Below are 12,944 nucleotides of genomic sequence, written 5' to 3'. Positions count from 1 at the left end.
TCCACAGGTGCTGAACCCGAGAGTATGCCCTAATAAACACCTTGCATGATTATTTCCATCTCAGATGGCTGACCCTAACTGCAACACCTGTGGGTCAGATTGCCCTCCTCCCCACCATGGTATGGACTATCAGGTTGGTGCAAGGAGGCCCTGGACCAATGAATAAACATCAGCAGAGAGGATGCTTAAAGTGTCACTGGGTTCCTTATGCCTGGGGAAGGAATGCACAACACCTGGAATAAAACTGCATCAGCCCAAAAGGTATTGAAGATTAAAGGCTTCCGGTAATGGGAGAGTGACAGAAGGGGGGGTGGGGGAGTGTTGATATTTTGAAGAATTTACAAAATTACCTAGAAAAGAAAGGGCCAAGTCACCAAGTCCAAAAAGCACCAACACCCAGCTCACAAGCATGTCAAATAAAGTCTTTCTTGCCCCTTTCCTCCCTTCTAGCCTAGAGCTCCAATCTGGAGAAGTCAGACACCTAGGTTAGCAGGCAGAGGGGCAAGAACACAAGACCGAACAAGAATCATAGCAACCCTCCCCTCTCCCCATCTCTTCATTTTTCATATTACCCAAACCCCACCCTTTTCCCAAATACTATAATACTCGTTCTTCTCTTTTAGGTGGCGAGATACCTCAGAGTTGTACACCTCTCACCCCCAGTGACCCTGTTGCCACGAGTTATAAAACCTGACTTGTCTAAGGATGGTCCGTGGTGGTTTCAGGCTATAAAGCCTAAAAGCTCTTTCTTAGCCGGCATTGCCTTCCTGGTTATTCTATCTATATGCGTGTGGAGAGATACCTCTTGAGAGGCACACAGAAGTCACTGCATACATTTCCAGATTTCCCCAGGTCAGGGACGACAGAAATGGCAGCAGCCGGACATGGAGCAGCGGGGAGCCAGTCCGGGGCTCCTTGTGCCACTCGCCTGCCAGGGACCCTCGGTTCCAGCAGAGGCACCGGAGAGAAGCCCCTGCCACCTCACACTTGTCCCTCCTGGGTGCCACAGGTGAGCAGCTGGCTCGCCCCGCCCCATCCTGCTGTTCTCGCGACCTCCATCCCTTCTTGCTAATTCCTTTCTCCCTGGTTCTGCTACCTAGGCTGCTCCGCTCGCCCCGTCCTGCACCTCCCCACTAGCTCCGCCTGGCACCTCGCTCCGCCCCTTAAGCCCCGCCCACGCCGCTAGCCCGCCCCGTCCACACTCGCCACGCCCACACCATTCGCTCCGCCCCGTTAGCTCCGCCCATCCTCTCGCCCCGCCCACATCGCTCGTCCGGCCCCATGATTCAGCCGCTCCCTGGCAGTCCCTCTTTAATTTTATTTTAGAATTAGCATATATTTAAATATGCTAACCTTTCCATTCTTGCTGTCCCTCGCGGTCCATCTTGCTCGGCTCTCGGAACGTGCTGCCCTGACCGGCCCTGCTCCGCTTGCCCCGCCCCCGCCCCGCGGCCCCGCCCCGTCCCGGTACCCAGCAGGGGAGCCGCGGCGGCCACTAGCGCCATGGGGACGGCCTCGTCGCTCGTGAGCCCCGCCGGCGGGGAGGTGATCGAGGACACGTACGGCGCGGGGGGCGGCGAGGCCTGCGAGATCCCGGTAGAGGTGAAGCCCAAGGCCCGCCTGCTGCGCAACTCGTTCCGCCGGGGCGCGGGGGCCGCGGTGGCGCCGGGGGCGGCGGGGGCCGGGCCCGGGTCGATGACCCGCGCGGCGGGTGGCGGCGGGCTGCTGGGAGCCAGCTTCAAGTCCACGGGCTCGTCGGTGCCGGAGCTGGAGTACGCGGCGGCCGAGTACGAGCGGCTCAAGAAGGAGTACGAGATCTTCCGGGTCAGCAAGAACCAGGAGTTGTTGTCCATGGGCCGCCGCGAGGCCAAGCTGGACACGGAGAACAAGCGGCTGCGCGCCGAGCTGCAGGTAACGCCACCAGGGAAACTGAGGCCCAGGGCGGGCGGCCTGCCCGCAACGCGCAGCTGCGTGGTTGCCCTAAGAGGCTGCACCCTGAACGCCTGGCCTGTCCCTTGTGCGTCCTCTTGTGTACCCCTCTGCAAGTAATTTTAAAGTTGGGCAGAAGCTGCGCCTCATTTTTAGGGACCATTATTTTCTTCGAGTCTACGTGATTCCTTGTCAGACACCTTCAAGCAGTTAGCTTGAGGCGTCCTCAAGCCGCGAATGCCAGTCCCCAGGGAACTGGGGAAGTAGGCGCGACTTTGGTGACATCTGTTGAAGGAACTCAGCAAACTCTCTCTAAGAGTGTTGCCATCTTCTCCAATTTTACAAACCTTCAGGCGGGGCACATGGCTAAGCTTCTTTGTGAAGTACCGCAGCTGTTGAGTTTTAATGATCTTGATAGGAATTTTTCTGGAAGCCTTTTGATTTTCACCATCTTTACCTGCTGTGATTGAAAACCTTCCCTGGATGTATGCAAATTCCTTTAGTCCAGTTGGTTCATGTACTTAGAGCAGTTCGTGCATGTCCACCATTGTAGCAGATCCATTTTAATTCATTAAGATTGGGTATAAGGCAAGAGGCTGCTGTGCCGAGACCAGAATTATGAGGCTTTATGCTAGGGGCTTGGGGGCCCCTCTGATGCTAATTGTATTGTTTCATCTCTTTATTGTGGGAGAGATTTTTTGGCAGCCCAAGAGTTCCTGGGCTTATCACAGTAGGGATTAAATAAACACCTCAGGCTCATTTTTGTAAGAGAAAGAAGCCTCTTTCCTTCTGGTCTGAGCATTCTTCATGAAACCTCTTCATTGGATGTGGTGTAACTAGCATGTTTTCTGGGAAGATAACTTACTGCAGTTTATCTGTTGGCCTATAAACTACCTTAATGCACTTGCCTACATAAAATGATCTTGTGCGGTTCAGATATCTGATTTCATGTGAACAAGCCACTGGAAACCACTGTGAGATTACAGGTGGAAAAGAAGACCAAAGCAGGTAGAGCAGTGTGGGGAGGGTTGACAAATACCCATCTCAGGCTACTCCAGTTAGCAATCCTAATTCCTTGTGTAACCCATTTGGTTGCTTTCTCACATATGTAGACACGGAAAATCTCTTCCGTATTTATTTCATTCAGTCAGTCAAATATCTGCTGGAGGCCCACAGTGTGTCAGGCACTGTGAAGAGGTCAGGAGATAGTAAGATGAGCATGACATAGTGCCAAGGAGCACTGGACTCCCAGAATTAACTGTCCTTCAAATAAAGCCTTACAAACTGTATTTTTCATTCCCTTAGAGGTAGAACACAGGCACAGGGAAATTCAAGAGCTGATGGAAAATTTCAAGGGAAATGTGTTAATTTCCATTGAAAGCTTACTATTGAAGTGTCTTTATTTGCTATAGCTCAATCGTGTGGTTTTTTTCCATTATTCGTTTGAATAACATGACAACACATTGTCCTTGATAGTTGGTAAAATGGTGAGTAGATTATTAAAATGCTAAGATGTGTGACATATATAAGAATGTGAAATTTGGAAGAAAGACTGCTTTTGTTAAGAGCTAACAAGATGAATTATTGCAGGCCCTTCAAAAAACTTACCAGAAGATACTCCGGGAGAAAGAAAGTGCCTTAGAAGCAAAATATCAAGCAATGGAGAGAGCTGCAACATTTGAACATGACAGAGATAAGGTTAAAAGGCAGTTCAAGGTAAACCCATTTGTTTCTACCCTGTAGACTGACAGAATAAAAGCAGTATGTTTGAGAACTTTGTATATACCACAATAGAAGCAAATCATGTAGAACTCAAGGTTATAGGAGCTCGAGGGGAGCACATTTTACATTTTTGAGTTGGACATGGTAGATGAGATAGTTTCAAAGAAAAAATATAAAGTGAACATTTTAATAGAGATTTTGGTGACGAAAATGTGTTTCTACATGGGGTAGAGCAGTTGGAAATACTTGGGATGCTGTGTGTGGGAAGACATTGCTGGCACTTGGTGTGAGGGAGGCAGACTTGCTCAACATCATATAGTACACGTGACAGCCCTACAAGACACACATTCATCCTGCTGGGATTCCAGTGGGTTCCAGTTTTGAGACCATAAAGTAAAGGTCCTGGGATTTTTATCCTACAAAAGAGGAGATGGAATGGCTCAAGTAGTAGAGTGCCTGCCTAGCAAGTGTGAGGCCCTGAGTTCAAACCCCAGTACTGTCAGAAAAAAAAAAAGAAGTCAACAAAAGAGGAGATGGAGGACCAAATGCATATTAATTTTTTTTGAATGAAAGATTTTTCCCTGAAAAGCTAATGCCACAGAATTTTGATTATGGAAAAAAAGTTTAAAGTTAAAATTCTCCTTTTCAAAGATTTTTAGGGAGACCAAAGAAAATGAAATTCAGGACTTACTGAGAGCCAAGCGAGAACTGGAGAGCAAACTTCAGAGACTGCAGGCTCAGGGGATCCAAATATTTGACCCTGGGGAGTCTGATTCAGACGACAACTGTGCAGATGTTACTGGTAAGTGTACACTTGTATTAAGGATATGTTGAGCTTTCACCATAGCTCAGGTGACATGTAGAGTCAACTTTGACTCCTGTTATCCTTCTTTTGTCTGTATTAGCTAGGTTTTTGCTTGGTTGCTGTTAAAGAGTCTGTCTCTCTCTCTTTTTTTTCTTCTTCTTACTCTCCTTCTTCCTCCCTTTCCCTCCTTCCCTCCTCTCCCTTCTTTTTTCTTCCTTTCTTCCTCCTTTTTTCTCTCTCTCTCTCTCAGCTGGAAGGACACCTCCTCTTCTTGAAGTACATGAACTTGGGGTTGAGGGTCCTTCTACCAGGTTGCTGTGACAACCTTAACCCATAGCTTTTCTCTTTCTGGTCTATGAACTCCTGGGTCTCTGTCACATCTCCATTTTAGCCAAGGGGATAAAGAAAGAGAACAGCACATTGTTTTTCTTGAAGGCAAAACCTGAAAGACATACAGATCACTTCTGCTCCAATCCCATTGGCCAGAATAAATCTAAGAAGATTAGAAACTATAGTTAATAGCCAGGCAAACATGGTGTCCAACTAAAGTGTCTGGATCTTTCACTAAAGGGTATAATGGATACTGGAATTATCATTCTTTGCAACATTATTCCATAGAATGATGTATTCTTTGCAACTATTATGTAGAATACCTGCATTATATTTCACTAAGTGGTTTCTAATATAGTTTCATGAGCTATTCAAAAAGTTTTTGTTTTGTAGTTAAAGAGAAAATATATTTTCTTGCAATAAAGAAGCTTGAAATCACAGGATGAAAGAATTCACCATGTTATAAGAAGGTGATAGTAAAGTGTGACTAATAATGAAGAAAAGGAAAAGATTCTATTTTAAATGCAGGAGAAAAAATACTGTCACTCTATTTATAAGGGACCATAGTTATATTCTTGGAGTAAAATATGTCAGCTGACAATTCCTTTTAATTTTTATTTAGTATCATTGGATCTGGCCAACATCCTGGTCTTTTTTGTTTTTATACTAACTTTTGAGAAATAAATGAAATAGATCGTATTGGTCAAGAGGGACTGAGACAATAGCTCTGTGTTGTCAGATTAGTCATAGTGATTTGTTTTGGTGTTGTAGATTCAAATGTGTACTGCTTCCAAACTATTGTGATTGGCTTGACAAGTTAAGAAAAACAACATCTCTTTTAGGCCTTTCTTCTTCATATATTGATTTAAACCTAAAGAAGGAATGTTTGGGAATATTACCCATTGGAGATTCAATAAAGCCACAAATAGTAAGCTCGGTTTTGCCAGAGAGTGAGCCCAAAACAGCAGTTTACTCACAGGCAGTCAAGAATGCCGTGTTCTGGCCAAAAGACTTATTAGGAAAATCACCTGCACATTTATAAGTAGTTGTTGTATAGACATTAATTGTGTGCTGGGAAGTTAAGAAGGATGTAATCCCTGTGTAGAGAGAGTTACAGCCTAATAAGTTATAAGTATCAATTACTAGCGCGCTGTCAACTGTCTACCTGTGAAGTTCTTTCCTCCAGGTTTTAATTGATACTTAAGATACATAGTTAGAAATGGTTTTTAGAAGGGGACTGGACTTTGGTCACATGATAAGGTGAGAGCACACAAGGGAGGTATGAGGATAGGTAAGAAACCCAAAAAAACATGATAGCATTTGATGTCCTCAATGCAAAGGAACTAATGCAGAAACTTTAAAGCGACAGAGGCCAATAGGAGAAGGGGACCAGGAAAAAAAAAAAAAGAAATGGTTTTTAGAATTTTGTATGGGGCTTTTTGATTGCCCTCTTATTATAATCCTTTTGTTGATTTTATTATTGCTTTGTTGTTTCCCTTGTTAAAGGGTGAACAAGGCTCAGGTGGTAGAGCATTTGCTTAGTAAGTGTGAGGTCCTGAGTTCAAGCCTCAGTACTGAAAAAAAATCTAAACCTTTTTAATTCCCTCTTTGAATTTGTTAACCAGAATTGTGTTAACCAGCAGCTTAGAGCTTTGCCAAAAGTTGGTGGTCAAGAACTTTTAAAATCATTGTTTGACTATCTATTGTATTTATAATGTTTTAGTATTTATAAAATTAGAAATCCTGCTTGGTAAATGTGCTGAGTTTTTGAACATTCAGTTACTTGGTTTCACAAGGTGACAATCCCTTGCTGTCACAGCTGCTGGAACCCAGTGTGAGTACTGGGCTGGTGGAGCCTTGGGAAGTGAGCCTTCCATAGGGAGCATGATCCAGCTTCAGCAGTCCGTCAGAGGGCCCGAGTTTGCCCACAGTTCCATAGACGTGGAAGGACCCTTTGCGAACATCAACAGAGGTAACACCTGCTGCCCCTTGCCAGTTACCTGCCAAGTGGGAGTGACTGTTCGTGTTCTGTAATCTCACAATAAAGTAACTGCCATTAACAGCATGACATTTGTGTTCTGGGCACCTTCCATTGGCATACCATTCTGCCCTGATGCTGTGACCAACTAAGGGGGCTGAGGTTACATAATCTGTATTGGAATCACATGGTGCTTCAGCCAGCCTGGCCAACTGGATCTAGTTGAATTTTCAGTCGGTGTAGATTAACTGAGAAATAGTAGGTGTTAGTCTTTCCCTGTACTTATCTGATGGCCTTGATGGTGCAAAGTACAAAAAAAAAATCTGGTTAGGTCACATGGGGGCTCATGCCTGTAATCCTAGCTACTCAGGAGACTGAGAGCAGGAGGGTCACCGTTTGAGGCCAGACCAACAAAAATCTCATGAGCACCTATCTCAAACAATAATAGCTGGATGTGGTGGTGCATGCCCTCATCCCAGCTACTCTGGAGCCATAAGTAGGGGGATTGAAGTCCAGGCCAGCCCAGGCATAAACATGAGAGCCTGTCTAAAAATAACAGTGCAGAAGGCTGGGAGTGGTGCAAGTGGTAGAGCACCTGCCTCAGAAGCTGAAGACCCTGAGTTCAAACCCTAGTACTGCTTAAAAAAAAACCTAAGAAGTTACAAGTTGTGCTACTCTCTTCTTAAAACTATGAAATTACTTCTGTATTAGCAAAATGAAAATCATTTTTTAAATTGCACCTTTTGAATTAGCCAAATATGTGTTAAAATTTTCAGTCTCACTAAATAGTATAGAGCTACTTTTCATTTGATAACATTAAATTCCTTTTGGTGGTATTGGGAGTTGAAATCAGGGCCTCATACTTGATAGGTAGGCACCCTACCATTTGAACCATACCTCTAGCCCTTGATACCAGTTCTGAACTTTCTTTTTGCTTCATTATAGTTCAAGAATCAGAAGGGAAAATGACAGGCCATCCTGGGAATTCAGGTTCCCTTCAAGTAGCAAAATAACTGAAAAATTCATGTAAAATAGAGCTGGAACCATTGGTACTCCAGCGAAAGCCACTAGTGACACTCATCGCTTGAAGTCTCAGGATAGCATTTAAGGTTAGAAAATTTATTGCCTTCTGTGTCAGTGTTAACATGTGAGATCCGATTGCATTCTGTGTGCTAGGAGTGTCACACGTGTTTGAATCGCCTTGTCAACTGTGTTCTGGTAACTGTTTCACTAACTCATGGAAATTTTATTTTCAGATGACTGGGATATTGCTGTAGCTAGTTTGTTACAGGTAACTCCCCTGTTTTCTCATTCTCTGTGGAGTAATGCTGTCAGATGTTACCTCATTTACACAGAGGAAACCCAGCCAGAAGTGGAGCTTTTCCTTAAGGTGAGGATATTTAGAAATTCTGTATTCCTGCTTTAAAATACAAGTTAGTATTCTATCCTATTTAGATACTATTGTATCTAAACTAAGAAATTCGCTACCAGTAGTGATTATGTGTCTTAAAGAACAAGAAGCATCTTGGGATTTTCTTAAGAGAGAATTTAGTTCACTATTGCGATATATGCACAGAAAGATAGACGATGAATCAAGGTTCTTTGTTTTTATTTAACTTTCTGAGAGTACCTTTCTTGGGACAGGAGCTAAGACTAAAAAAGAAGATTCTAACAGCTGTAATTACTTTTGAATATCAAAGCAAGGTGTTAGAACCTTATTGTTTTTTAAATACTTCATTGTACATGCCCAACAATGTGCTAGACCTTCACTGATCGTGCCTACTCTAGTTACAGCTGGCACCTCCAGCCTTGAATCTATTTCAGACAATAACAAAATCTACTCTTGGTCATGGTTTTGAAATTTTCAAGGCAGCTCTTGGAGTTATTGTAAGGTAGAGGTGAACACACTGTTGCCTGTGGGCCAAAACTGGCTTGCTATCTGTTTTCATATGTCCAGAGCTAAAATTGGTTTTCACATCTTGAATTATTGGAAAAACACATAATATTTCATGATGTGAAAATTATATGAAATCCAAATTTTGATGTCTGTAAATAGTTTCAATGGAACATTACCAGGCTCATTTATATATATAAACACACACATACACTCACTCACACACACACTCACACTTGTATATAACTTGTGGCTGTACTACAAGGGCATTTCAAAGGCAGAGTAAGTTGTGACATAAACCAAATAGACAGCAAAGGTCCCTGCTAAAACCATCCAAGTTGTCAGCTATGATTATTTTTGTTAAAAAAAAATACTTGCCATCTGTTCCATTATTGAAAAAGTTTGCCTACCACTCTTGGAAGTATAAATCTGCATGTCCTGGACTAAACCTGCTGTAATAATATATGACAGATTGTTTAATAAGTTATTAACTGGGTAATATCCTTGTGATATTACCCAATTTTGACACAAAGATAAAATATGAAAATAAAGCTTAAAGCTTCCCTCCATCAATTGAAGACAGGTATTCCCAGACATTTTGAGGGTGTTAGATAATTTCTTGCATAATAATTATCATTACTTAGGAATTTAATTTATTGTCAGCCATCATATTTTTAACATAGATCTGTCTGCTTTGGTGTTAAATGTCTCATAGTGAAAGCTTTGTACTATATAGAGCGATGGATCTGTGTTTTGCATTCTTTAGAATAATAAAACAGAAACTGTTTGTGATGAAATAACAAAAAGAAGCAAATACCAAAATAAGATAGTCTAGTATTTTCTCCTGTTGTTATGATCATGAAACAAATCATTTTCTGCCGTAGAAAATAGCCGCATTTTTAAGTTATTAGTATTTTGGTTTTAGAGAGAAATTTGCTTTTTTAAGGTTTTCTTTAAAATGTGATTTGTTATTATTTTAAGCTGTTATATTGGAAAATACCCAACGTAACCCGTTCTAAAGCAAGCTTTCTTAAGTAGTATGGATCTTGCTATGTTGCTAGTTTATTATGCTTTTACATATTTCAATTTATTTTCAGGAGTGTTCACCTAAACTTAAAAGGATGTGTGAGACAATGGGATATTTTTTCCACGCTGTTTATTTCCCAATAGATGTTGAAAATCAAAACCTCACCATAAGAAAATGGGAGATTGAAAAGAGCTCTTTAGTAATTTTATTCATCCATTCAACTTTACCAAGGTGAGCTGGAAAATTCTGGAATTTACGATAAGCATTATCTGCAAATAGAATCAAGATTGTCACATGAACTTCAAAGATAAGTTCTAATCGCATTCTTATAATCAAAAATGATATGCAAAAGTCAACAGATTCTATAAGTAAAATAAATTAAGTTTTAGACTACTAACACTTGTTTAATAAATCATATGATCAGCAACATTAAATGTCAAGATCATTTTAATTAGGGCTTGACAAATTCTGACCCAGGCCAAATCCCACCAGGTATCTGCTTTTATAAATAAAGTTTTATTGGAGTCAGGCCACATTAATTGATTCATGTATTATCTGTGGCTGCTAACAACAAAGCTGACTAGATACACAAAAACGTATGTCTTCAAAGCTGAAATGTTTGCTCTCTGGCCTTTTTCAGAAAAAGTTAGTGACTCCTGGTTTCTTGCTTTCGATACTACCTGCTGTGAGAAACTCATTACCTAAATAAACAGTAAAGCAAACATTTCTTCTTGTAATGTGATTGTTATCATCTACTGAATCTTGTCTGCAATGAGGTACATAACTAAAAGGCAGAGTAGGCCTTTGTTCCTTGATTTGTAGTCTGATTGGATTTAATGCTTCCAAAGCATTTCTCTTTTGTGGACCAGCTCTGACTTTGTGTGCAGAAGCTGGTGGGGCCTCATGTTTTGCCAGTTCATCTGTAGTGCAGCCTGTCGTTTTTCCTTGAGACTGCCTGCTGGCCAGGTGGGCAGGAACCAGCGGTCACTGAGCCTGCCCCAGAGTACGCTTAGGGAATCCTTCAACTTGATTGCCTTCAGCTGGGTTTCCCTTCTATCAACCCTTCCCCTTTCTTACCATGTTTTTATATTTATGATATATCCTTAGCTAGGCCTGGTGGTGCATCCCTGTAATCCCAATACTCAGGAAGCAGGATGGGGATCTTGGTCTGAGGCCATCTCAGGCAAAGTTGGTGTGAGGCCCTATTTGAAAAACAAAAACAAAAGGACTGGGGCCATGGTTCAAGCAGTAGAGCACCTGAGCAATCATGAGGCCTGAGTTCAATCCCCAGTGCTGGAAAAAAAAGACTATATTTTGTTTCATTTGTTTTACTAATATTTGGGTAGGATTTTACTTGGAAACATGTCATTTGTTATTACATTATTTTTCTTTGATTTTTTTGGGGGGTGGGTGAGGAGGGACAGGATCTTGCTATGCAGCCCAGGCTGGCCTCAAACTTGGAATCCTCCTGCCTCGGCCTCCTGAGTGCTGTAATTACAGGCATGCACCACCACCTCCAGCTTATTTTAGTTTAATGCTTGTTTTCAGTCTTTGAAACCATCTCGTTCTTTCCTTTGCCATAGGGGAAGAATGTTAATGAAACATCACACATTATTTTACACTCAACATGTATTTTTATCTTTCCATTTCCCTCCCATTTGTTTCAGGCTCTATTACTTCTGCTTGCAGAATTATTGTCTGACTAAAATTTTATTCATTTTATATTTTAAGAGTTACTCTTCAAAGAGTAAGAATTATAATTTCTTAAATTTAGTTTCAGCCTCTGCTTTGCCTTTATTTTGCTTTAATTTTTCTAACTTGTGTTTGCATTTTCATCATTTGCTTCTTTCACTGCAGCAGGGGCTGGGAGTAAAGTGCATGGGAGAGCACTTTCCTGGTGTGCCTGAGGCCCTGGGTTCCAATCCTGCACCACACCCACACAACACTCACAACACAACACACACCACACACACAACACAATACACATAACACCACACACAACACTCACAACACACAATGCTCACAATGCAACACACACAACACACCACACACACAACATACAACACACAACACGTGCAACACACACAACACATACAGCACACAAACTACACCACACACAACACTCACAATGCAACACACACAACACACCATGCACACAATACACACACAACACACAACACCAAACATACCACAAACACCAAACACACCACATACACACACCACACACCACACACACAACACCAAATATACCACACACACACAATACAGCACAACACCAGACACACCACATACACAATACACACAACACAACACACACAACATTCACAGCACAACACACAGTACACATAACAACACACACCAAACACACCACACAAACAGTACACACCATATACAACACACTCCAAATACACATACACCAAACACACAACACATAACAACATATCACACACAACACCAAACACACCACATACACACAATACACGCCAAACACACCACACACACACCACACCCAACACACCACACATACAACACATCACACAAAACACATGCTAAACACACCACACACACCAAACACAACACACTCAGCACACAATACACATAACACACCACACACAATACACAACACATACAACATAACACATTACACACAACACCAAACACACCACACACACACCATACACAACACACCACAACACACCCAACACACCACACACACATACAGTACACACAACACACTGCACACCCAACGCACACACAACATAACACACAACACTAACATTCACAACACACACAACACAACACACAACACACCACACACAGCACAATACACACAACACATACACAGCACTCACAACACAACACATACCACATACAACCATACACACAATGCACACTGCACATACAATGCAACACACAACACACCACCCCCCCCACAAAACTCGTATGCACCATACACTACATATACCACCCAGACATATACAACACACATAACACATACATAACACACATAACACAACACACATTGAACACACACAACATAACTAACACACACACACACACACACACACACGTGACAGTAGGGATGAGTTTCAACAAACAGGTTGTTGGTTTGAGGACTTTTTAATTTCTCGCAGGTTGCTCCTTTATCTCTTCTGATGACTCTCTCATCCTTCCCAAAAGATGAACGTAGAAAAATTGCCCCTAAACAGCTTGGGAGCTACGTGGGGAAACCCTTTTTCGCAGTCGGTAATTATTCCTT

General features: G+C 42.2%; 1 protein-coding gene across 10 annotated transcripts in view; it reads left to right on the top strand.

The window, feature by feature from the left end:
- Positions 1–1,271: 1,271 nt before the first annotated feature.
- LOC109692188 (nephrocystin-3) overlaps positions 1,272–12,944 on the top strand; it is a 151,895-nt gene continuing 140,222 nt past the window's right edge. For 7 of the 10 annotated variants that reach the window (XR_012443205.1, XR_012443206.1, XR_012443207.1 and 4 more), the window contains exons 1-6: positions 1,273–1,911; positions 3,520–3,645; positions 4,303–4,453; positions 6,606–6,758; positions 8,021–8,154; positions 9,756–9,916. Coding sequence is in view for 5 of the 10 variants with exons in the window: in XM_074059670.1 (XP_073915771.1) it covers positions 1,504–1,911; positions 3,520–3,645; positions 4,303–4,453; positions 6,606–6,758; positions 8,021–8,154; positions 9,756–9,916 (1,133 nt within the window). In the remaining 5 variants the exon portion in view is untranslated. Of the gene's footprint in view, positions 1,912–3,519; positions 3,646–4,302; positions 4,454–6,605; positions 6,759–8,020; positions 8,155–9,755; positions 9,917–12,944 lie in introns of all 10 variants that reach the window. The other 3 variants (XM_074059671.1, XM_074059669.1, XM_074059673.1) reach the window with 3 other exon arrangements.

The sequence above is a fragment of the Castor canadensis genome, chromosome 17 (assembly GCF_047511655.1).
Source record: "Castor canadensis chromosome 17, mCasCan1.hap1v2, whole genome shotgun sequence".
In the NCBI taxonomy this organism is placed as follows: domain Eukaryota; kingdom Metazoa; phylum Chordata; class Mammalia; order Rodentia; family Castoridae; genus Castor; species Castor canadensis.
This window is presented reverse-complemented; position numbering and strand designations above follow the sequence as displayed.